The 25,171-nt window shown below is 40.9% G+C and overlaps 1 protein-coding gene across 1 annotated transcript; it reads right to left on the reverse strand.

The window, feature by feature from the left end:
* Positions 1–9,727: 9,727 nt before the first annotated feature.
* Positions 9,728–10,983, reverse strand: GPR20 (G protein-coupled receptor 20). Its single transcript, XM_053466164.1, has one exon. It carries the CDS (start codon positions 10,965–10,967, stop codon positions 9,906–9,908), a length of 1,062 nt encoding a protein of 353 aa, XP_053322139.1. The 5' UTR covers positions 10,968–10,983; the 3' UTR covers positions 9,728–9,905.
* Between the last annotated feature and the right edge of the window lie 14,188 nt (positions 10,984–25,171).

Genomic DNA, 25,171 nt, shown 5'->3' on the forward strand with positions numbered 1-25,171 from the left:
CACACACAAGAAGGGTCAAAGCCGGCCCTTAGATGGGAACCAGTAAGCACTGCGACAGGGGGGGCAATTTGCAGGTTATATAGGGATAGGTTCATGGAGAAAGAGAAGCGTTTCTGCACCTCTCGATGCACTTCTGTAAAAGGTACGGATCTCGCAACGTTATCCCCCCAACTAGTTCTGGCGGGCAGTTCCCTGAGCTTCTTGGAGGGAACCAGTAGAGTCACAATACCACAAATTGTGGTGACGGACACAGTGTAATAGATAATTTGGCAGGTAAGATTAGTACCAACGTCAAAGGGCCCTTTTGTACACCAGGAAGCCTTTGGAGCCCAATGTGCACTGGGAGGCCTATGTTCTGCCCCTGTGGGAATTCTCTAAATTCTGTGAATTTTCTCTAATATTTAATGCTTTTTACAAATTAGATATAGGTATTAAAAGTGATCGTATACGGAAGGTGGCCTAAACAACCACCATCATGGACATGTTTGCACCAACGGAAACATTTCCTCCCCCGAAGGAAATCAAGATCGGTGATATATGGTAAAAATGGCAAAAGAAAGCTCTTATTTCTAGGGGTATCAATAATACTGGTCATGAAAGGGTTAAAGGAATGCTAGGAACCCGAGACATTGAGAAGAACGAAGCCTTCTGAGGCCCTCTAGTGGTCAGTTTGAGAACTACGTCAGACAAACGCATGCTGTACCTGAACTCCCCCTAGTGGTGAAATGAAAGATTTACAAATCAACATTATTTAAAATAACGCCTTATTTCTCAGGATTTAGCAGAGTTTATCATACAGGTACCAAAGAAATCATTTTATATAAATGGTAAGGTCCCTCTATTCGTAATGAGTAATTGAGGGTATAATAAAATAAAGGGACTTGAGAATTGTAAACCAAACTCTATGTTTATTGAGTATATAAATAAAACAAATAATGATTAATTTGAAAAAAAAAATGTATCTATAAAGCAGAGTATATGAGAATGAGTATAATGCTTGGCAATAAAGATACTACGTTGCAACATACCCATGGGATACGGTCTCTCAGTAAGCACCGTGCTCCGCCCCCCCAAAATTGTGATTTCGCTATACCCTTAACCAAAAGTTGGCATCGCCACTCGGTATGAGCTTGACTATGTCACTCAAAGTTGTTTACTACGAACGGACATCTGCAAGACCTTGAACACGTAACTCAAAGTTGTTTACCACGAAACCCACCTGTAAGAATGCGAAACGTGACTTTTTAATGAAACACTAAATCTTAATAGATAATTATATATTGCATTAATCACAAATAAATTATAATCTATTCATTTCTCTCCTGATTGTAAGCTTGCGATCCGGGCTCTCTCCACCAAATGTATCGGTTTGTCTCAGTCTGTCAATTCACGTCTTGTAAGACCCCCTGAATATTTGTATTGTATTAAGCGCTGCGTAAACTGTTGGTGCTATATAAATAAAAGATAATAATAATAATAATATATTATGAGAAGCCTATAACAGTATAAATCGGGGTTATTTATGGTCTTTGTTGTATGGTCTACAGACGTCACCATCACCCCGGTCACACAGACAGCACTGAACCAAAACATCTGCTACATTTAGTGGCTCCTCTGGCTGCAGTTTGTTTGCCGTTTCTGCCGGGAGTGAGAATTGTAAAAAAAAGGAGGAAATAAGGTATTATCTGGTGTATGACATCATAAACACGGCTCACACCATCCTAGTGATTCTACTGGTCGAACCGAAGAGCTCCGTGACTTTAAACGTGGCACTCTGATAGGATGTCCCTTTTGCCACAGGTTCTTGACATTTCTGCCCCTCTATGTGCCCAATGCCGAGTGTTGTGTTAATGGCCATGGTTTCCGAATGGAAAGCCCAAGAAGCTCATAGGGGTGCGATGGTCGGGTGTCCACATACTTTCGTTCATATAGAGTCTCAACTTCAAATAAAGGCTCCGTTTTATTTTGGAATAATACAGCTGCGTCCAACAATCTCAAAGCCGAAAAAGTCACTGAACACAGAAAACCTGCTTGTGTCGCCCAACTTTTTGGGGTCTAAACTTCTGGGGGCTCCGGGAGGAGTAATTAAGGAGAAGAGACAGCAGAGAAGGTCAGGAGAGAAAAAGCCCTACCAAGCAAACAGCATTATTTTTAGTTATTCTACCTTGGTTGTTAGACTCATAATTATTATTCATTGTTTTATATAGCGCCATCAGATTCTGTAGCGCTGTACAATGGGATATACTCGTCGCCCATTATTCTGGAATCATCAACTCCAGGAGAACGTAGTCTTATTTCCTGTTTACAGATAAAGGTCGTTCCTTTTCTGTTATAAAATCCATACAGAAATGAAATAATATATATATATTTTATATATAATATATTTTATGTAATTATTTCACCAATCTGTTTATTCTGCAGCAATAATCTGTCGCTTTCATCAGTCTCTGTGGGATTCCATTCTAATATTTTTACTTGATAATTTGTGATGTCCTGGCTTTTGGGGGAAAACATGTGTTTTATATAATTGTCTCAAAATGTATTCCCATAAGAACCTTGTTTTTTCTTGGAAAGCATTTTAAGTGGCGTATATCCCTGGAATAATTCAGCGAAACGCGTGTTGTGAATTTATGTTACCCCAGATACAGCTCCTCATGCAGTTCACGTGAGATGACGGCCCGCTGGCCCACCATGGAGGAGGGTGCAGAGCTGCCGAGACCCTGGGACCCGGGGAATGGTCACAGCTGGACCCTGTGTGGCTCTTCTCGTCGCTATCCTTCACCTGTCCTCTAGGGGGCAGCAAACTCCAGAGATCCTGGGTCTGGGTTCTAGGTTTATTCACTAAAGTGTCAGTGATTGTGAGTTAGCTAAAAACGAACATAATTTATTTTATTACGTTATCCATGTACGCCGTGATTTTGTTTTTGCTGGATTTAACCCCTTCCCCAGGGCTTTCTCTGTTTCTACTTTCAATTTCTCCTAATTATTTTTTCCCTCCTGTCTCCAAATAATAGAAGTATTTCTATTCTGTGCTTTAATTAAGTTTCACTGATGAGACTTTTGTCCGATGTCCGAAGTCTCTTCGAAGCCGTTGAATTGTTGTATCTGGAATATATATTTCACTTGTTCTGTCATGTTCTCAGTGCCATACCCTTTCTGACCAGTAGGCGGCAGCATTAGGTAACCATTATTCCACCAGTCATTGGTTAAATTACTTCAATGATAATCATTTATTTACTAACAGATTAAAAATACGTTTTCAAAAGTATGATGCTTTTTTAACATTTGTAGTTCTCGCATTAAATTACTGTTTTGAGGCAGCTGCACATTAGCCATTTGTATCTTGGAGTTCTCAATCTGCTGAGCCCCAAACTACTAAACACCCCAATTCCTTATCATACTGCCAGTGGGAAGAAATAGAATGCCCCCGTCTTAATCATTCAACTGGACACCCTGACTAATGAAAGTCTATGGAGGAACGGACTTCATTAGCATCGCCATAAAGCATCAGCTCAGTGTGGTGTTTGAGCCGGGAAAGTCACCCAAAATATCACACGACTGACAGCAACGTCAGCTCCAGGTCTGCAGATAAAGGGAGTTTACTGAAACAAAATGAGATAAAACCATTCCTCCTTGACTCCAAAATGGCCTCTTGATTTCTCCCTGGATTGACAACTAATCCCGTCCGTATAACCCGTTATATCCCCGTATATTCCTCATATTATATATTATATACTCTCCCCCCGTATAACTAATCCCGTCCTTATAACTCGTTATATCCCCGTATATTCCTCATATTATATATTATATACTCTCCGGCCGTATAACTAATCCCGTCCTTATAACCCGTTATATCCTGTATATTCCTCATATTATATATTTTATACTCTCCGGCCGTATAACTAATCCCGTCCTTATAACCCGTTATATCCTGTATATTCCTCATATTATATATTATACACTCTCCGGCCGTATAATTTATCCCGTCCTTATAACCCGTTATATCCTGTATATTCCTCATATTATATATTATATACTCTCCCCCCGTATAATTTATCCCGTCCTTATAACCCGTTATATCCTGTATATTCCTCATATTATATATTATATACTCTCCCCCCGTATAACTAATCCCGTCCTTATAACCCGTTATATCCTGTATATTCCTCATATTATATACTCTCCCCCCGTATAACTAATCCCGTCCTTATAACCCGTTATATCCCTGTATATTCCTCATATTATATATTATATACTCTCCCCCCCCGTATAACTAATCCCGTCCTTATAACCTGTTATATCCCTGTATATTCCTCATATTATATATTATATACTCTCCCCCGTATAACTAATCCCGTCCTTATAACCCGTTATATCCTGTATATTCCTCATATTATATATTATATACTCTCCGGCCGTATAACTAATCCCGTCCTTATAACCCGTTATATCCCTGTATATTCCTCATATTATATATTATATACTCTCTGGCCGTATAACTAATCCCGTCCGTATAACCCGTTATATCCCTGTATATTCCTCATATTATATATTATATACTCTCCCCCCCGTATAACTAATCCCGTCCTTTTAACCTGTTATATCCTGTATATTCCTCATATTATATATTATATACTCTCCCCCCGTATAACTAATCCCGTCCTTATAACCCGTTATATCCTGTATATTCCTCATATTATATATTATATACTCTCCGGCCGTATAACTAATCCCGTCCTTATAACCCATTATATCTCTCTATATTGTTATTTTGCTAAAAACTTATAGAGGCCATGTATAAAGACATTTACTGGGTCCGATAGTGCAGCTTCTGTTTGTAGTGGATTCCACATCTTACTGTAAAGAATGCTTTCCCGCTCTCCAGTGCTCCATTCCTCTGTTTAACTTTGTAGCCGCCTCTGCACTTTTTCAAGCTCCATAACGTTCTTTCTAAGAACATGTGCCCAGACTTGCCCTGCATAGTAAAGGTGGGGTCTTACCATTGACTTATACACAGGCAAAATTATATTTGTCCCCTGTGAGTCAATACCTCTTTTCATACCTCCCAATATCTCACCGGCCCTTTCAGCAACTGCCTGACATTGAGCACTGTTCTCCAATTTGACCAAATCTCCTTGCAGGGAAGTAACATCTACTTCAGACTGTATCAGTAGCGTACCTAGCGGGGGGCGGGGGGGGCGGTCCGCACCGGGTGCCGCTCATCAGGGGGGTGCCAACTTGCCGGCACCCGGCACACCTCCAGAGACGGACAGTAATGTCCGCCGCTGGAGGAGCAGGCTCGCAAGGGAGCAGTATCGGAGGTCTTTAACAGACCACCGGCTCCCTTGAGTGATTTTAAGCCGGTTCAAGGATTTCCCTTGAACCCGGCTTAAAATCACTCAAGGGAGCCGGAGGTCTGTTAAAGACCTCCGATACCGCTTCCTTGCGATCCGCGCGGCAACAGCTGTTGCGCGCCGGGGTTTGTTGTCAGATCCCGGCGCACAGCACTGAAGCCGCGCCCACCGCTGTCCGTGCCCTCTGAACCCCGTGCCCTCGGAAGAAGACAGAAGAACTGAAGAAGAAGAGGAGCGAAGAGCAGGAAAAGGAGCTGTAAGGAGAAAAGAGGAAAGGTAGGAAAGCATACAGTGAGAGTGGATTGGTATATGTGTGTGGATTGGTATGTGTGTGTGGATTGGTGTATGTGTGTGAATTGGTATGTGTGTGGATTGGTGTATGTGTGTGGATTGGTGTGTGTGTGTGGATTGGTGTGTGTGTGTGGATTGGTATGTGTGTGTGGATTGGTATGTGTGGATTGGTATGTGTGTGGATTAGTATATGTGTGTGGATTAGTATATGTGTGGATTGGTATGTGTGTGGATTGGTGTATGTGTGTGGATTGGTGTATGTGTGTGGATTGGTGTATGTGTGTGGATTAGTATATGTGTGTGGATTGGTATGTGTGTGGATTGGTATGTGTGTGTGGATTGGTATGTGTGGATTGGTATGTGTGTGGATTAGTATATGTGTGTGGATTAGTATATGTGTGTGGATTGATATGTGTGTGGATTGGTGTATACGTGTGGATTGGTGTATGTGTGTGGATTGGTGTATGTGTGTGGATTGGTATGTGTGTGTGGATTGGTGTGTGTATGGATTGCTATGTGTGGATTGGTATGTGTGTGGATTAGTATATGTGTGTGGATTGGTATGTGTTTGTGGATTGGTATGTGTTTGTGGATTGGTATGCGTGTGGATTGGTATATACGTGTGGATTGGTAAGGGTGTGAGAGTGATGGGTGTTATGCTGTACCAATTCTAATGTATTTTTCATTATATAATTATGCTCTAAAGTACATCATAACTCCCATCACTCTATACTGTTCCATACAGTGGCAGAGCTGGGAGACAGAGGCCTTGCACCCCCACCGCAGGACTCCTGAAAGGTAAGTGAACTTCAAAGAGGGAGAGGGTAGATAGTTAGGAGGGGTAGATAGGGAGAAGGGAGTGAGAAGGGGTAGATAGGGCAGAAGGGAGCGAGAAGGGGTAGATAGGGCAATCATACTCCTATCATGCCAAGTCTGTGAGTGCCTACTGGAATCTGGGTATGCCTGGGCATGATAGGAATGTGATTGCTATATATATATATATATATATATATATATATATATATATTGTTATTTAATTGTTTTGTCCTATTTTGGTGTGTTACTTACTTTAAATAAAATTGTTAGATTTTTTTATGGTGTGTGTGGGGGGTCATATTCAGTTTCGGCCAGGTAGTTTTAAAGTGTGTGTGTGGGGGGGGTGCCACATACAGGATCCGCCCCGGGTGCCAAATACTCTAGGTACGCCCCTGGACTGTATTACCTAATTTTGTGTCATCTGCAAACACCAATTCGTGGCTTTCAATATCCACCGCAAGATCATTAATACAGAGATTAAATGACATTGAGTCTAGAACCCTGCGGAACCCTACTTACCGTGTTTGTCCAGTTGGCGGATTTCCGTTAACAAAAACTCCATGAATGTTATCTTTAAGCCAGTTTTCAACTCAGGCTCAAGAAATAAGCCTAGCTATCTCCTTTGATTTATTCAATAACATTTTATTAGAAACGGCATCAAATGCCTTCGTAAAATCAAAATAAATCAAATTCACTGAAACACCCACAAAAGCCCCATCTTGTTAGAATAAAATTGCCCCGTTATTTCAGCTCGATGGTGATTGGAGCAGAGCCAGGCTGGCTTAACAGTGTCGGTGAAAAGAACAAATGAACGGAACAGACAGTGTGCCATCGGTTTAATTCACTTCTATTAATGGAACCAAAACTAAACATCTATTATAAATATTTGTATTCATATCCCTTGTTGCGGAGCTTGTAGGTGACGAATCGTCAATAATTGAATTTATTAAAAATCCTTAAAATAATACGGTATTTGTTACATCCTGCCGGGGGGATCAGGCTCGCTATCTTCCATTAATCTTTTTTTTTTGGGCCATTCTAAGAATACATCATAATAGTGGACGTTGGCGAGTTTTGCCACGTCGGGTGTAGCCATATACAATGCAAACCCTCAAAAATACAGACGATGTCTTAAACCTAAATATTTCAGCCGAGAATCTTTACCTTTTTTTAATTGTTTTCTTCCTAATAAATAAACTTTGTTTGGGCAGGTATTCTGTTCTCCTGTTCTTGTGATGAAGGGTTGAACATTTTTACAGAATTTTATTCAAAAAATATTAATGACAGTGATTTTCATTTAGTAATCTGTATTTTTTATTGATTATTTTAGTATATATATATATATTATTATATCCAGGTTATTTACTGTATACAATATATTATTTACAGCTTTTACCTGTATGACAACTTTCATTAATTAAATAAATTATATATGTAGATATATATATATATATATATATTTATATTTATATATTTTTATATATAATGTCTGAATTACTTGAGTACTTGAGTAACATTCTTTTACTGATTAGTAAATGTACTTGATATTGGCAACCCCGGGCCCATGAGATAAATGTTGGTCGACATTGGCAAAAAAGTTCCCGGCTCAAACCCCACACTGAGCTGATGCTTTATGGCAATGCTAATGAAGTCCCTTCCTCCATAGACTTTCATTAGTCAGAGAGTCCATCTGGGTGATTGAGACTGAGTTGTTAGGTGAGTTTTCGTACTGTGTGTGTTGGGAGTCTGGATTATGTCGGAGAGCACGGGAAGAACTGCGTCTTTATGAGACTCGTCTGCACATTTCAAAATATTCCAGAAAAATACACAGAAAAAGTTCACACAGATGATATCTTAGATACGTGGTTCCCATGCCTCCAGACACAAGACAGACAATATCCCTCAGACAGCTAGTGTATCTCCAAGACACGGAAATTACTAATCCCTCAGACAAAGGCAATGGGCTTCGCTCGACTTCATTGATGTCAGCAGACGTTAGCGATTGATATCCATTCAAAAGTTTTAGCACGAGTTAAGCGGATACATTTTTACACGTACATTCCGGACATATGCCACCGAATTAGACGTTCCATAGACTTATTTATTACCACATTCACATAAACACAATCTAACATATGAACATAGAATCTGCCGGCAGATCGGCCCCATCCGGCCCCTGTCTAGTCCGCCCGTTTCTTCCTGCTGTAAAGATTCAAACCTTAATCAGTCGTTGGTCTCGTCTTCGATTCAGGAGCCGTATGCTTAACTTGCCTGGAACATATTAGCTGCAGAGGCAAACTAAACATATTCACAAAGAGTTAAACAGACATCAGCAAAACCACTTTGCTTCTGGCTGAACCATAATGGCTGTAATGAGCTTCATCTGTGGCAACAACCTGCGCTGAGACCACTTAGAAAGTTTGTGAGGCATGGAATCAGAACACGCGGGGCCGGGTGCTGCCCAGTCTTGACTTTAACCCCTTAAGGACAATGGGCGGTCCCTAAAACCCATTGAAAAGAATGCATTTTGAGCCGGTAGCTTTGTCATTAAGGGGTTAAGCGAGTTATCGAGGTGAACCAAAGTCTCTCAGACATACCCCATCAGGCCTGGACCAGCAGTCTGGAAGCCTGGGCAGTTGCCTGGTGGGCCGGTGGCCGGTAGGATTGCATACTTACCGATACTGAGTATAATAATGCAACATGCGGTCGCAGGGATCCAGCCGGTGGCCGCACACACATCATTTGGTGGGTCGCTGGCCTTAAAGTGCCAGGGTCGCTTAGTCATCCCTATTCTAGCCCAAAGTCATAGACAGACAATACATCTTAGGTATGTACGATAGAGGCTACTAATCTCTCAGAGAGACGGGGGTTTCGTCAAGGGTTATCTCTACTGAGCAGCCTAACATACATACTAACACCGGCAAAACAACTTGTATGTTTACTACCACGCCAGCTGCTTGCGACTTTAAATGCTGAAGTTACAAGAGAGGGCACACAAGTTGAATGACATCTTGCATGCCCTTGTCTACAAGTCAAAAATCTTTAAAAAAAAGTTAAAATTCTGGAACCGGCATAAACTCAGGGTCTCTTAAATACCAAGACTAGAAGAAAGAAGAGACTGCTCCAGGAAACCGAAGCCAGTTGGATGGCACGACGATCCGTTTCTATATACAAATTCCAAAAACATTGCATATGCTTTCAGTAATGGCAAAATAATTTATTGTAAATATAGATTAAATGCTCCTTGTAAGCTTAATAATAATACAAAGGAAAATAAAGAAAAAAAACACCATTCATGAAAAAATTTGTCTTCATAAAAAGTCACCCTTGGAATGCATCGTTATTGTTAAGGAACGTATCCGCAGTTATATGGAAGGGTTGGTGTCCAAAGTTCTCAGGCCTGGTAATCCTACCTCCGCTGTCTTGGGGGGTAACTGCAGCTGGCTATATGAGGGTGCTACTTTGTAGTGGTAGGCTCACTATAGCGTTAGATATCGCTGTGATTGTCCCCGAGCCCTTAGAGTTTTTGTGCAGACCCACAATATCTACGTTGAGTTGCTCCGGGTGATGCTTCCTGAAGATGCTCCTCATGGTGGACTGAAAGTTGTTGGTGACAAAGCAGTAGACAATAGGGTCCATGCAGCTGTTGAGGCTGCTGAGGGTCACCGTGACATGGTAGACAATGAGGCTGACGTTGCGTGATATGGAATTGCTGACGCATATGGCCACCTGGCTGACGTGAAAGGGCGTGAAGCACACGGTGAAGATGATGAGGACGGTGATGAGGAGCTGGACGGCCTTCATGCGCCTCTCGCGGCTTTGGTTCATGAGGGTCGACCTGGATAAAGCCCACATGATCCTCAGGGTGTAGAAGGTGATAATGATCAGAGGCACAAAGTACTCGAAGAATGTCAACGAAAACAGTTGAAAGAGACAGCACGATGGATGGTTAATGGTGGTGGTCAAGATCGTAAAGGTGACCACCACTGCAAATATCCAAATTAGGATGCATATCATTTTGGCATAGTTGGGGTTCCTCCACTTGCGCGACGCCTCCACTTGGACAATAGCCATGTAGCGGTCGACGCAGATGCAGGTCAAAAAAAGTATACTGCAATACATGTTAACAAAGTACGTGAAACTGTGGACGAAGAAGCACGTGGAGCAGCTTCCCCCGCTGTAGTACATGATAATACGCGTCGGCAGAGAAAGTCCAACCAGGAGATCGGTCACTACCAAGTTTATGGTGTAGATAACCGACGTGGTCTTCGACTTTGTTCGAAAGCAGAAGACGTAGATCGCTAAACTGTTCAGCACGATGCCCACCAGGAAAATCATGCTGTTGATGACCATAAGTGCAACCCAGAGGCTGTAAAAGGTTACGTGGAGGGTCTTATCTAGATCCGTTAACTGGTTTATAGCAGGGGAGTCTATATAAGAAGAAGTGCGGTTCATATCTAAAGGATAAACCGTGCCGTTGGTTTTCCGGTTAAAGAGACACTCCATCGTTACTTCTTCTCAGATTATCTGGGGGGGGGAACAGGACACAAATTAGAAGCCTGGCCACTGGTAACATACACAATATAAAACATATATATAAAAAATATATCATTTTCATGTGAATAGAACACCAAGATTCGCTGTGTCTCTTTGGTCGGATATAATTAAATCTATCTTGGGTAAAAAAAAAAAATATGGCCCCTTAAAAATCTAGCGACCTCGTTTTTCCAAATTGCGTAGGGGGTTGGCGAGACTAAGATTTTTTAGGTGTCTAAGATGAGAAGTTAGTTGACTCCATCCAACCTGTGACTTAAAAGAAGATGTTCGGCATTGGTACAGTAAAAGCAGGAAAGATACGGAATCCGCCTCCTAAAGACTTTGCATTAATTAAAAACAACAGGCTGTTTTTTTTAATATGTAAACAATCTCTGTGCGCAGGTTGGATAAATAAATCTTACCTTTAGTGTTCTTTGGGGGAAAAAAACAGGGATCCTGTAAAATGTGTCTGGCTCTCTATGCATAGGATGAGGGTGTGACACCGGGCTGCAGTAACAAGCGGCATGGACTTTTCATGGAACCTTTAAGGTCCTACCACACAGACAGACGCCAGACGGACATACCTGAAACAAGAAAGAGGCGTTAGGTATTAATATATACATTACGGGGCTTTCCCCCTGGAATTCTGCCCTCTCACTCCTAACGGAGATTTGTATTAATGAATGTGTTAATGTATCTGTCCACAACCCTTCTGACATTCACATGAAGGTACATGTAATAGACTTAATAATATTATAACGCTCACTTTTTCCTTCTTTTTCAGGAGATTTTTAAACCGGGAACATATTATGTACTATTGCAAAAAAATCACAAGCTTTGGTCGAAATTTTAAATGTGTATTTATTACAATTGAGATTCTATAGAAAGCATAAGGAACTTATCATCTCTGTCATGTAATATTAGTGATATTATATATATATCGTAATATATTATCTTATTATAAAAACCTGAGGAAAGAAATCAACTGACTTCGCACAAGGCCCCAAAAGATAAATAATAAAATTATAATCTCAACCGTGTATTATTATTTTTTAAATACAAAAATCTCCCATTAATATCTGATTTTATTATATTATTTATTATTATTATATGCAGGAGCCGCCATCTTTCTCTTTTCTTTGTTTGGATAAATCCTGAACGAGCCGGAGACTCAGGAACTGAAGGTGGACGGAGCTTTTGGAACATCTGCCACGCGTGAACTAATGTTTATTTTTTTCTCACCCGCGTTCCGCTCTGTTTAGTAATCTGCCCTCCGCCGTTTCAGTTTTTGTGATTTAGCCTTCGGTTTTTTCCAGCGAAGGGTTAAACGATCTGAGTCATTTTATTTAAATCTCTTAACATATTTGACAGAACGGTTTTGTGAAATTTACCAAATATGGCTCTACAAAGAAAAGGGGGGAGAATTGTCCTCCGACTTGAGGATGAAGTACCCTCCGCGGCTCTGTCCTCCCTCACAACATCTCCCTGAACGCTCTCTTCCCATGACCCAAGGCTCTCGTCTTCCATCGTCGTCTCCGTCCATTATTGAAAATAAGGCTCATCAGACTGTTAGATTTATTTTCTTTCTTTTACTAAAACTTAGAGATGCTGTTCCCCCTACTGCCGGTACCTGGATCCAGCATTACAAACATAGTGTATATTAAAGCCCTATTATAGGTTTAATCACTAAATAGATTAAAAGAACTCCCTCCTACATTAAACATCTCGCGCTGTTATCTGAGCCCAATCTACCAGACAAACCCTCCGACTCCTTATCATACTGCCTGTGGGAAATAGAATGGCATGGTTTTAATCACCCAGCTGAACATTCTGACTAGTGAAAGTCTACGGAGGAAGGGACTTCATTAGCATCGCCATAAAGCATCAGCTCAGTGTGGTGTTTGAGCCGGGAAAGTCACCCGAAATATCACATGACTGACAGCGATGGCCGCTCCAGGACTGCAGATAAAGGGAGATTATTGGAACAAAATTAGATAAAATCTGTTTTTTGCCAATGATATTACTGTATACAGCACTAGGGTGTAGTACTCTATACAGGGCTGGGGTTTTATATTACTCTATACGGGGCTAGGGGGTTATATTACTGTATACAGCGCTGGGGGTTATATTACTGTATACAATGCTGGGGGTTATATTACTGTATACAATGCTGGCGGGTTATATTACTGTATACAGAGCTGGGGGTTATATTACTGTATACAGCGCTGGGGGGTTATATTACTGTATACAGCGCTGGGGGTTATATTACTGTATGCAGCGCTGGGGGGTTATATTACTGTATAGAGCGCTGGGGGGTTATATTACTGTATACAGCGCTGGGGGGGTATATTACTGTATACAGCGCTGGGGGTTGTATTACTGTATACAGCGCTGGGGGGTTATATTACTGTATACAGCGCTTGGGGTTATATTACTGTATACAGCACTGGGGGTTATATTACTGTATACAGTGCTGGGGGTTATATTACTCTATACAGTGCGGGGGGGGTTATATTACTGTATACAGCGCTGGGGGGGTATATTACTGTATACAGCGCTGGGGGGTTATATTACTGTATACAGCGCTGGGGGTTATATTACTGTATACAGCGCTTGGGGTTATATTACTGTATACAGCACTGGGGGTTATATTACTGTATACAGTGCTGGGGGTTATATTACTGTATACAGCGCTAGGGGGGTTATATTACTGTATACAGCGCTGGGGGGGTTATATTACTGTATACAGCGCTGGGGGTTATATTACTGTATACAGCGCTGGGGGGGTTATATTATTGTATACAGCGCTGGATTTAATGCTGAAGGAGAGATATTTCCCATTAGATGTACCCTTTGAAGGCAGTAGCATTATATTAGTATGTAATTATTCAGTAATTAGTCATTATTCAGTAATTAGTCATTATTCAGTAATGTATCTACTGCTGGTATCACCTACAGAGACGTGACTCAGACACTCATTGGCCAATGTTAATGACATCATTATTTGTCTCACGTAATCTCTATACTATACATGGAATGAACCTTTTATTAGGGTGACCTCACCTCATATAGTTATTATCTAAACACTGAGTCACTGAGAAATCAAATAGTGATCCCGTTATTTATTATTTACGCCAGCGGATGGTGTGAAACGCAGACTTTTCAAAGGCCGTCCTCTAGCCTTTTATAAACAGAGCACAATAATGACAAATCCTCTTTAAATACGAGTCAAAGAATGGATGACTCAATACGATACAAAGAACACTTTCATTCCGTCCTTCCTGAAAATTACAGGATACGTCTCCATGGGTGGGCAATATAACTCTATATTATCCTATATAAATCTATATATATATATATATATATATATAATTCCATATATATTTATTATTCCTTATATATATATATATATATATATTATTCCCTATATATACTATTCCCTATATATATATATATATATATATATAAAATATATATATTTGTGTTCAATATGTGTATATATATATATATATAAATATATATATATATATATATATATATATATTTATACACACTTATATTTAAAGAGGAGTCCTTCATATACTTTCCCTTTGACATGTTCTAGAGATACATGCATTAGGGTCTGTCCCCAAGCCTTAAAGTGACAGGACCTGATTTACTACCATGTTAAGGGAACACGCACATACGGTATATTGGATAAAAAAGGGGTGACCTGAAAAGGGATTTGTTAGAACAGAACAAAAAGTTTTCTGCAGCAGAAGGTGTATTGATATTGGATCCAGTGCCGAGAACCTGACTCGTTTAATCATAATACTAATTATAATACTAATAATAAAACCAAAATACATAATAAAACCATTGACTCCTTCAGGATTTCAGTAACGGGCATTTCACATTCAGCCCTAAAATGGGTGAGCAGTAAACATACGGAATCCACAACGCAGAGCGACCAGGAGGAAGCAAAATATTTTTTTGTGTAATTATTTTATTGAGCATACTTTTGTTTTAATTATAATAATAATAATAATAATAATAATAATAATAGACATTGTATAATCAATAAATGTTGGTTTTATAAAAAAAAAAAAATGATTTGCTAAAGTGTTTTCACCATTTTTTTAAATGCCTTTTTCTACTTAAGTTTTTTTGAGGTTGCTATTTCCTAGGGCCGTCATCAGAAATCTTGGGGCCAACAAACCTATATAGAAGACCACCCTGCCCATGCTTGTCCCACCACACCTTATACTCCTCCGACCATGCGGCCTCATGCATCACAATGGGGCCACCAGCCTCTAAAGCTCATAATGGAGCCACTAGGCCCCAATGTCCTGGAAGGAAACACTAGGTACGGAAAGGGGACATTCAGCCCTAATCTCTAGACAGGAGCTCCTGGGCGCCAATCCCTAGTAAAGGGCCATCTGTGCCCCAAAGCCTGCAAAGACAAGCAGGCCGTGAGGACCCAGTCCTGGCCCAGGTAGAGGGCTGCAAGGGCACTGTCCACAGGGGCCGATAAAGCCTTTTCCCATCCTCTATGTCCAATATCATGGAGAGATGGAGATCGTATTCCACCTATCTGTTCTTGGAGAGACCAAAGCATTAAATTACTAAACCTGCTCGCTGTATATAGGAGGTACTGGGATGACCCTGGCACATGTATATATTTATAAACGTACACATTTATACACTGGGTAAAATATACACCTTCATGTATATAATATATTTTTTTAGAGGACAGAGCGATGTGCTTAGAGTTTATTTTACACCCAGAGGAATAATCGGTGCGATGAGAAAACCCTTTGACTGCTCGGTGTTGAGATGAGGTGTAAACGCCTGCTTTGTAAGCGCTTGCGAAATGTAAATTCAAGGATAAGCGCAATACATAATTTGTTGTAACGGGTGGAAAATGTGTAATTCATGTGTTCTTTTTTTAAATATCGTAAGACAAACATTTGAAGAGTCTGTAGAAGGAGCTGTCACACAGAATAGGGAAATATATTGTATTTGGTCTACAAAAATTCAACAAGACACGTCGCAGATGGATCTTTCGTTGTTGAGTATACCTGGCATAGGATATGGTAAATGCGGCAGATACATTAATTATCGGTACAGAGGCTTTCTCGTTTATTTTAAATACCGATTGACGAGAGAAGAGCCTTGATGCAATTTTTTTTTTAATTTTAAATTATTTTTTTCCAAAACAAATGAGCAGATGATGATTACAAAAATTACAGAAAAATGTAAAAAAATACGAATAAAAGAAATAAAAAATAATTCCTCCTAACCCTTAACTCCCTAAAAGGAAAAAATAAAAAAAATAAAAATAAAGCCAAAGCCTCAGTGATCTTTTATTCGTTGATTAATTGTATTAGAATGCTGTACTATGGCTATGGAAGGGCTGGTGTCTGGAGCTCGAGTAAGAAAAGTATACAAAAAGACAGATTTTCTTGGTGACTTAGGCAGAATATATTTTTTTTATTTACTGGGGTCAACCACTGGAAAATATTAGCCCACAAGCCTAACCCAATGGCCTATTTATATGAGATTCAACACATTTGTCTGATGGCACACTAAGAGCGCATTATGTAGTCCTGCTGAGCATTTGCTCAGCAAAAGGACCAAAAAACTGATCCAGTCAGGGTGAAAAGGTTGCCAAGCATTACTGCGTTTTAGACTCCCCGGTGGCAATGAGTGGTATTGCAAGGGAAACACAAAAAGACCTGCCAAGCTTGCCATAAAATAATATCCAAACACCGCGATCTGTGCTCGCAAGGCAACCCATCATTGCCCGAAAAAAAGATATACGACAAACACGACGACAAAAACTGGGACCTGCTTGGACTTTCCAGGTGTGAAACAATCTGGTAGGGTTCTAGATCTTCTACCTTTTGTTAGTGTAAGAAGGTGGTGACTTCTCAGCAGAGGTCCCTTGGGGTTGTCTGTCTGCCATGTGTGGGTTTTGGTCATGATTAGAGGACAGTTTCAGCAAAAATGGGTTAACGTTGGCATTTAGAGAACCACTTCTATATTTGATAATGAAATAGGCTAAGGGACGGGCGGAAGAATTATATGAACAGAGATGGACCAAGATAGAACAACAAGGGCAAGGCAGGCACGATGGCAACTTATAGGGGCCAAGCTGGAGATAGGGCAGACATTAGCTAGGTAGGGTAGATGATAACAAATCAAATATTAAAACTTTTTTTTGGGAAAAGTGTTAATTCTTATTGGCAGCAAATATTATAAAGCCTTTGATCAGCATTGGTCATCAGAACTGGTTTTTCTCTGACAGATGTCTATTAAAAATGTAATAAAAATGTATATTTAATACCCCGTTTATATCATGTTGACCACCTTGTCTCCAGTTTATCGCAGCTTTACACAGTGTGTTTGGGGCATTTATCCAAACGCAACAAAAGTGGCCGCTCTGGACTTCAAACCATTAATCTTTTTGGTGGACACCAGGGAGAAAAATAAAGAGTGTTTGTCGTTTTTAAGAACCTCAGCCAGGGACCCCATGCGGGGGGGGGGGGGGCTCAGCTGCAATGGAGGCCCTAGGGCAGTATTTATTTGGAGCCCTCTTTAGCTAAAACACACTCACATACTAACATGCAAACTTACTCTAACACCATACACTTTCACATACATGCACTTTGTCCCCCTCACAACTAGGCTGTTCCTACACTATATGCCGGCACATACTCACACTAACACCATATACTAACACCGAAATGATGATAATGCCATACACTAACACACGTAGTCTAAAGCCATACGCTGGCACACGCACTCACCTTAACACCATAACAACCATAAACTAAAACACACACTCTAACACATTATGCTAACACACACACTCATGCTGACACCATACACTAACATTTACACTTAAACTAACACCATACAGTAACAAGGACACACATACTTACAGCATACATGCACACATGCTAACACCATATACTCACAGTTATTATATATATAATATAGTTTGTATAATATATATTTATAATTTTTGTGTTTTAGTACTGAACTAACTTCAGTTCCAATATCCAGCTGTTTAATTTTTTTACCCCGCTATATTTTTCCTTGGAAAAAAACAAAAGTAAAAGTTATTTTTGCAAAAGACGCGTACGTCATGCCAACCACAAGGGTCGAGCACTTGGATCCGGCGGATGAGGAATAATCTTCGCTGAAAACATCAAACCCACTCAGCGGTGCCGCAGACGGAGGATTGGATGTGGACGGTACGTGTTGGGGGGGGGTGCAAGGAGTCTGGGAATATTAATAGTTCAAATAAATACTTTAATAACTAACAATGATTAGTAATTGACATTTTTTTTTCTACAGTCACATGGATATGAAATAAGAGCTCTGCGAAGTCTAGGAGCCAAGGAACCTTGGGGAGATGCCACCTCATCTCAGGAGGCATTCTGCTGCAACTCTGGAGCTGCAACTTCTCCTTAAACTAAGCAATTCATTTTATTTTTTATCGCGGGTTTGAAAAAAGTGCTTACAAGTCCAGACACATGCCGCTTATGAAGACCACAACTCCCAGCCAGCCACCAGGCAGCTCCTTGTGAACAAAGGCTGCCGATTTGGGTTTAGAACAGGGGCGTCCAACCTGTGGCCCTCCAGCTGCTGCAGGACTACATCTCCCATCCTCCTCAGCCAGCCCCTTAGCTGAAAGAGCATTATGGGAGATGTAGTCCTGCAGCAGCTGGAGGGCCGCAGGTTGGACGCCCCTGGTTTAGAAGCACCGGCCCTCAAGCCTTCACAGCAACAACAGCTAAATGTATGTGTATGTAAACACATCATACGACAGACACAATTGTGCCTTTTTTGCGTGTGTATACACACCCGTATATAACGCCAGAACCTTCGCCAGGACAATAAGTGTATACATGCATTTATATATAGTTATTATTATATCACGTTGTATATATTTAGATATAAACCAGGAAATTCCAGGCCGTTTGTGTGTTTATAAAACGTGTTCCCCGGTGCGGGTATTTACAGAAAACACTCGCCGTGTATATAGTTTGTCACAGACAGCTCCCTGTATCCAGAAGGTAGAAATCCATAGGGGAAAAGAGTCTTTATTCCTTGGTCAGGTGATACTATATAACCTGCCGCTGTAAACCCCCCAAGTGTCCCTGCTTAATTTGTCCAGTCCCTACTTGGTACCCAAACCTCTGTTGAGAGACTCATAGTCCGTAAGGATATTCGGCGCATAAAATAGGCAACCGGACCAAGAAGCAAGATATTATTTTGCCATATTGGTAAGAACTGGCACATATGGAAGGTAGATGGTGGCTGCAGCCTCTGTCTAATGGTTAGCGACCAGCTGCTGTGAATAGAGACGTAAAATGGTGTTCTTTCTCCCTCTATTTATCAACTTTTGGGGGTCCCACGCTGGGACGTTTAAGCATTTATGGCTCCACTCACACATGTGGGCGGGAACCCTCCGTCGACCCACAATTCCCACGCCCAGTGCCCCCGGTACTTCCCAGAGTAGGCTACCGGGAGCTCTTCCTCTTCCTAGGGAGTGGATTTGTGAAGAGACGCCTTTAGTGGGAGGGAAGTTGGTGGGGAGCAGGCAGGAAGTGGGAGGTAGTGGGTGTGGCCAAACACTGCTCCCCTGCCGAGGGAAAGAGGAAACTGACCCGGGGAAGTGGGGTGTCAACCGGAGACTCCGAATCCAACCCGGTGGGGGTATGAATATGAGCTGCACACCAAAAGAAAAGGATACGTTAACAGGTGTTATATATTCAGAAGAACTCTGAGAAACATTAGATATATTAACCCCTTAATGACAAAGTTCGTACATGTACGGGCTCAAAATGCATTGTTTTCAATGGGTTTAGGGACCACCCATTGTCCTTAAGGGGTTAAATATATATATACATATATATATGTATATATATATATATATATATATATATATATATATATACCTTATACTTTATACATGAATAAAATGCAGACACCAAATGAGATCCTCAAATGATCGAGATCGATCCCCGGAGAGCAGGGGGCAAGCAAAGCCTTGGGGGAGCTCAAGTGGTTCCATTCTCATGAACGTCATTACTTTACATTAATATAAGAACCTTTTTTTTCCACATTCTGTAAAGTGTCCTTGCTACAAATACTTACTTTCATTTATTTTTCTTTTACCCCAATATTTACAAAGCTTAAAAATAAATGACGGGAACATCGCATTCTTTTTAAGATTGGAACTGCATAAATTAGAACTGTTTTTTTTTTATGGAAAATGCTACAGTTTAACTACTGTCTAAATTGTTATGGAAAAAAAAAAGACTGTATTTAACTCCTTTCAGAATTTTGTAGCTCCACACATCGTATAAAACATTTACCTTAAAGTAGCCATATTTTTAATTGATTAATCAATAAATCAAATTAAGTCGAAGGAAGCTGCTATGAGAGACTCTTTCATGGGTAAAAATTAAATCCTTACTTACAACAAATGCAACATGCGGCCGCATGTATCCATCCGGTGGCCGGACATGCATTATTTAGTGGGCCATTGGCCTTAAAGTGCCAGAGCCGCTTAGGTATCCCTAGTCCGGCCCTGGTTATGCGTACCTACACGTGCTGATTTCGTTTAGCTTATGTGGGCAAATAATGGTGATTTTTCTATCTCTATCTGTATCTGAGTAAAAAACCCCAATATGTAAGTTTAGGGGGTACACTAAAGATGATAAAAAGAGGTATTACGGTTAAACGAGCAGATGCTAAATTCACGAATTTAACTTCAGGTTTCAGGGAGCACTATACCCTTAGTGAAGAAGGGGTTAAAAAGAGATTTCATCACCATACTAACCAAGGGAACGGTCTAATCACCCGGCCCCACAGTCAATCCCTTATCACCTTATGTTTATACCTAACGTCCTGCAAACATCTGTGACTCTCCAGGGAGAAATTATAGAAATAAGTTCCCATTTACCTTATAATAATGTAACAAAATAATAATATTTTAATATTTAATTGGAGTTCAGCATAACTGGGAACTCTACAGGTCTGACCCGGAGTCTCTGGGAGAACTGCTGCTTCCCTGAGTCTCCGGGTCACTCTTCACTTTCTATGGGCAGGGGCGTGGTGGCACTAGCCACACCCCCATGAATGGCTAGCCCTACCCCTACATGAAGCCACTCCCCCCAGAAAGGGAGCACTCTTGTAGTCTGCTCTGGGAAGGTTCAGTTGACTCCGGTGAATCACCACTTACTGGTAATGCAAATTATTGGCAAAAAAGGTATTTCAATTGCATTTTTTTTAAGTTTAGTTGGTCTGGTGCCAGACAGTCGCACATCGATGGGCCCCACATGGAAAGTTCCGGCACATGATCCTCAGCCCTAAGATCTACTCGCAGACAACTATTACCAGACACAATCATGTTTCATACGTAGCAAGAGCCCCCCAAATCTCTCTTTCCTCCCCTGATGCCCCTCTTTTCTAGCAGCTCGGAATGGTTGCTGGGTATGAGGGTATCGCAGGGTTCTACGGCCCTAAAAGCCCCGATAATGTGTATAGAAACAGCAGGAAACGGCTTTATAAATTAAACTAAAATAAACCACTTTACTCTATTTTTAAATGCCTTTGTTACATAAACAGCTAAAAAAAAAGTCACATTAAATGTCGTAGCGGTATAATCAGAATATATATACATACAGTATCTATATATACATATATAATATATACATACATACATACATACTTACATATCACTACCTAATGATCATACTTGGGAGTAAAAACTAGCCAACCACCCTATTGCCCCCACCACCATCCAAGCATTTCTACTCAATGTGTTTATCATCCCGGCAGCAAGTATTTTATGGGCTCTCACCCTTTCCTGAGTATAGAAAAAGTGGATTCAGCCAAGTAACCTTAGAAGCTTGCAATCTATTCTACATACGCAGTCTGCAGCGGCTGTCGTATTGCCCTCCGCTCATTATAAGTCGTAAAGGTCCTATAGATGCCGGCAATGATTCATTTATGGATAGTGGGCTTTTTGCAGGTTAAATAATCACACACATATCCCCCCGTGTCCGATAAAGCAGTGAAGCTGCCATAAGGAGGTGGGGCCAGCCCCCAATAGACTGGGAAGGGGTGGGGAGTGGGTGGGATCTAGGCGGAGCCAAATGCCGCTTCCCCGCTTAGCACAATGTAGGGGTCTTTGGTGACCAGATATCACTACACGCAGAGGGGTTTTTACCCTGGGAACTGCCCTAGGCCTGACCCAAGGCAGCACTTACAGCCGCCCCCCGCCATGACTGCCCAAGAGGGTGATCTGCCCCACGGTTATGTGGCAGGTGGACTTCTGCCCCCCTAGACCTGCCACCCCAGGCCAGAATATGTGGCTACATGGAAACCTTTTTTGATAGCACGTATTATAAGAATAGCTTCCTTCCACCCCTGACTTCGTCACGTCTTGTAGGCACTACGAGAACCCATCGTCTACGAGCCACTTATTACCGTAACAGCATCTTAAATATTTTAAGTGCACTTGAACTTTCCCAATAAACGTTTCATGGGGAAAGTCTAAGCTTATGTAAATAAAAGCTTCCACTTCAGGTCGGACCTCGAAGCCCTTGGTTTAGCTGGAGATCAAAAATGATTTGTACCAGGGCAACCGCGCCAGAAATAAATGGTTATTTTTATTGGAAGAAGCCAGATGGGAGGCTTTAAATTGTTTCTCATGTCGTTAAGTAAAAATACACCACGAGACAAGTCCGGGAGGGGGTGGGGAAAGGATCGAGAAGAGCCATTGTCTGAGCGCAAGACCCGACTAAGAAGGGGCCCCTCTTTTTTTGCCCCTAACTATAGACCCAGCGCACAAGCAATTGCTCCGTATGCCCCCTGGTTAATCCAGCCCTCACCCCAGTGGCACTGAACAAGTTAATTGTACAACCAGTGGACAATTCTACATTTATAATTGATTTATTTAATGTATATTGCAACTTTTCAAGTAAAAAAAAATGAAAAAAAAATGAAAATAATATAAAAAAAGTGAAATTGTTTAAAACTTCAGTTTTGTTTCCTGGGAGAAACATATATTTTTAGAACGGAAAAATACAATTTTTTTTAAAAAAAAAGCCTGATCTACAACCGCGTCCCTAGATATTAAACTTCGAATATATATTTTTTGTCCGTGTCTAAAGTAAAGCAAATAAACTTGTTTCCCGGGAACCTTAAAATTAACCCAGATATTGCCAGAGGGCTCACGATGTTTTTTCCATTAGCCACTTGCAATTAATAGAATCTGGCAAAGTACCACAATTCCACTGGCCGTGGAAGTAGAATATAATGTTAATTCTTAGGATTTTTTTTTTTTTAAATACCCAATAAATTCAAAATTCCCAGAGTTCTGTTCTCAGGGGCATTGAGATAGTGGTGGTGGAGAGGGGGGGTTTATTCGGTCGTATCTTGATTCGTGTCATTGCGATAAAATATTTATTCATATTAATCTAGACCTTACAGGGCATCGCCTCCTTCCAGACAATATATCACTTATTCTGGATTATGTGATAGAATGCAGATCACATGGCATCCCATTGTACAGCGCTGCGGAATATGATGGCGCTATATAAAACAATAAATAATAATAATATCATAAATATCATAAAACTTTATCTGGGCTTTACTGGGTCAACTAGGGTGACTGGGGCAGCTGGTTTAGCGGGCTAGCAGGTCCTCGGCTCTATAGCCCATCCCTGGCTATATAAGCATTCTTAAGGGGGAAGACCCCCTGTGAACATGCGTTGGAAAGCCTTCCCATTGACTTCAATGGGAATGCCGTCCTGTCGCTGATTGGCTGCTTCAATCAGTGAAGCGGATTGTTCGACCATGGAGGAGGCATTTGGCTGCAGCTTTGGAGCTGCAGCTTCTCTTGTATTTTTTACATTTCAAAGAATACGTATTAAAGTACTCTTTAAATACGCTTTGAGCTGCCGGTGGCATAAAAATTTACCTTAAACAAAGAGTTCAAAGCCTTTGCCATAAAGCAGACAGCCTGGCGTGGGTTATGAGTAGCAGATGGCAACCAAATATGACATCACTACATACAATGGCGGCCTGCAGATAAGGTTAGTTTAAAGTAAGAATAAGAAATACATTTTCAGTTCAAAAAGAAAAAAAAAATCATCTTTTCTACTGGGCTTTTCTTTCAATACATTTAAATATGAATTCATGCCTCCCAAATCCTGATGCCCCCTTTCCTCCCCTGATGCCCCTCTTTTCTAGGAGGTCAGAATGTTTGCTGGGTATGAGGGGATCGCAGGGTTCTACAGCCCTAAAAGCCCCGATAATGTGTATAGAAACAGCAGGAAACGGCTTTATAAATTAAACTAAAATAAACCACTTTACTCTATTTTTAAATGTCTTTGTTTCATAAACAGCTAAAAGATAAAATAAAATAAAAACAAAAAAGCAGGAAACGGCTTTATAACGCCATGTCGCAACACCATGTCAAAAATTGTGATAAAGCCACGCCCTAGCCACACCCACAACTCCTCTAAAAATATATTTTTTAGTAAATTTGACATTTAGGAGGTACATTTAAATTTTTATTAGTTTTCTTTTCTTTTAATTTAGGGTGGAAAGGGATTTTTTCACCCCAGACTAGACGCAAAGCGATTACGTGTTGGTATTTGGCGAGCTGGAGATCCGGGCCCTTTAACGGAGTCACCTGTGGAGTAACATCCTTACATCAGGGGGGAAAAAAATAAAAAATGTGCTTTTTTTAAATGTCCTTCCGAACGTCTTACAGGAAAGCGAGGTCTTCAGACCGATGGAACGTTTGTTTTTTTCTTAGGAAACGCGATAAGGAGACCACGGCCTGCGTGATGTCTTCTGGAACGGGGCCAAAACATCAATTTGTCATCTTTTCCAAACGGTGCCACTGGATCCGATCTGCCCACAGGATGGGCAGGGCACACGCGTCCTATCGCCAGGGCAAGAGGACCGGCGGCCATGGAAGGAGAACAACAAAAGGCCGTCCTATAGGCTCTCTAGAGCCGTAAACAAGATAATTAGGCCCTGGACTTTTTTTTTTTGTTCCATTTTCCTGTTTAATTTATTCTATTTTTATAAATCCCTTTTACTTTTCATCGCGTGTTGTGCTTACGCTGGTTTAACATTCGGTGTTTACGGCTCTTTAG

This window comes from Spea bombifrons, chromosome 5 (assembly GCF_027358695.1).
Source record: "Spea bombifrons isolate aSpeBom1 chromosome 5, aSpeBom1.2.pri, whole genome shotgun sequence".
NCBI classification, from domain to species: domain Eukaryota; kingdom Metazoa; phylum Chordata; class Amphibia; order Anura; family Pelobatidae; genus Spea; species Spea bombifrons.

Excerpts from the sequence above, each read along its gene's own strand:
- GPR20 (XM_053466164.1), bottom strand. The coding sequence starts at position 10,967 with ATGGAGTGTCTCTTTAACCGGAAAACCAACGGCACGGTTTATCCTTTA.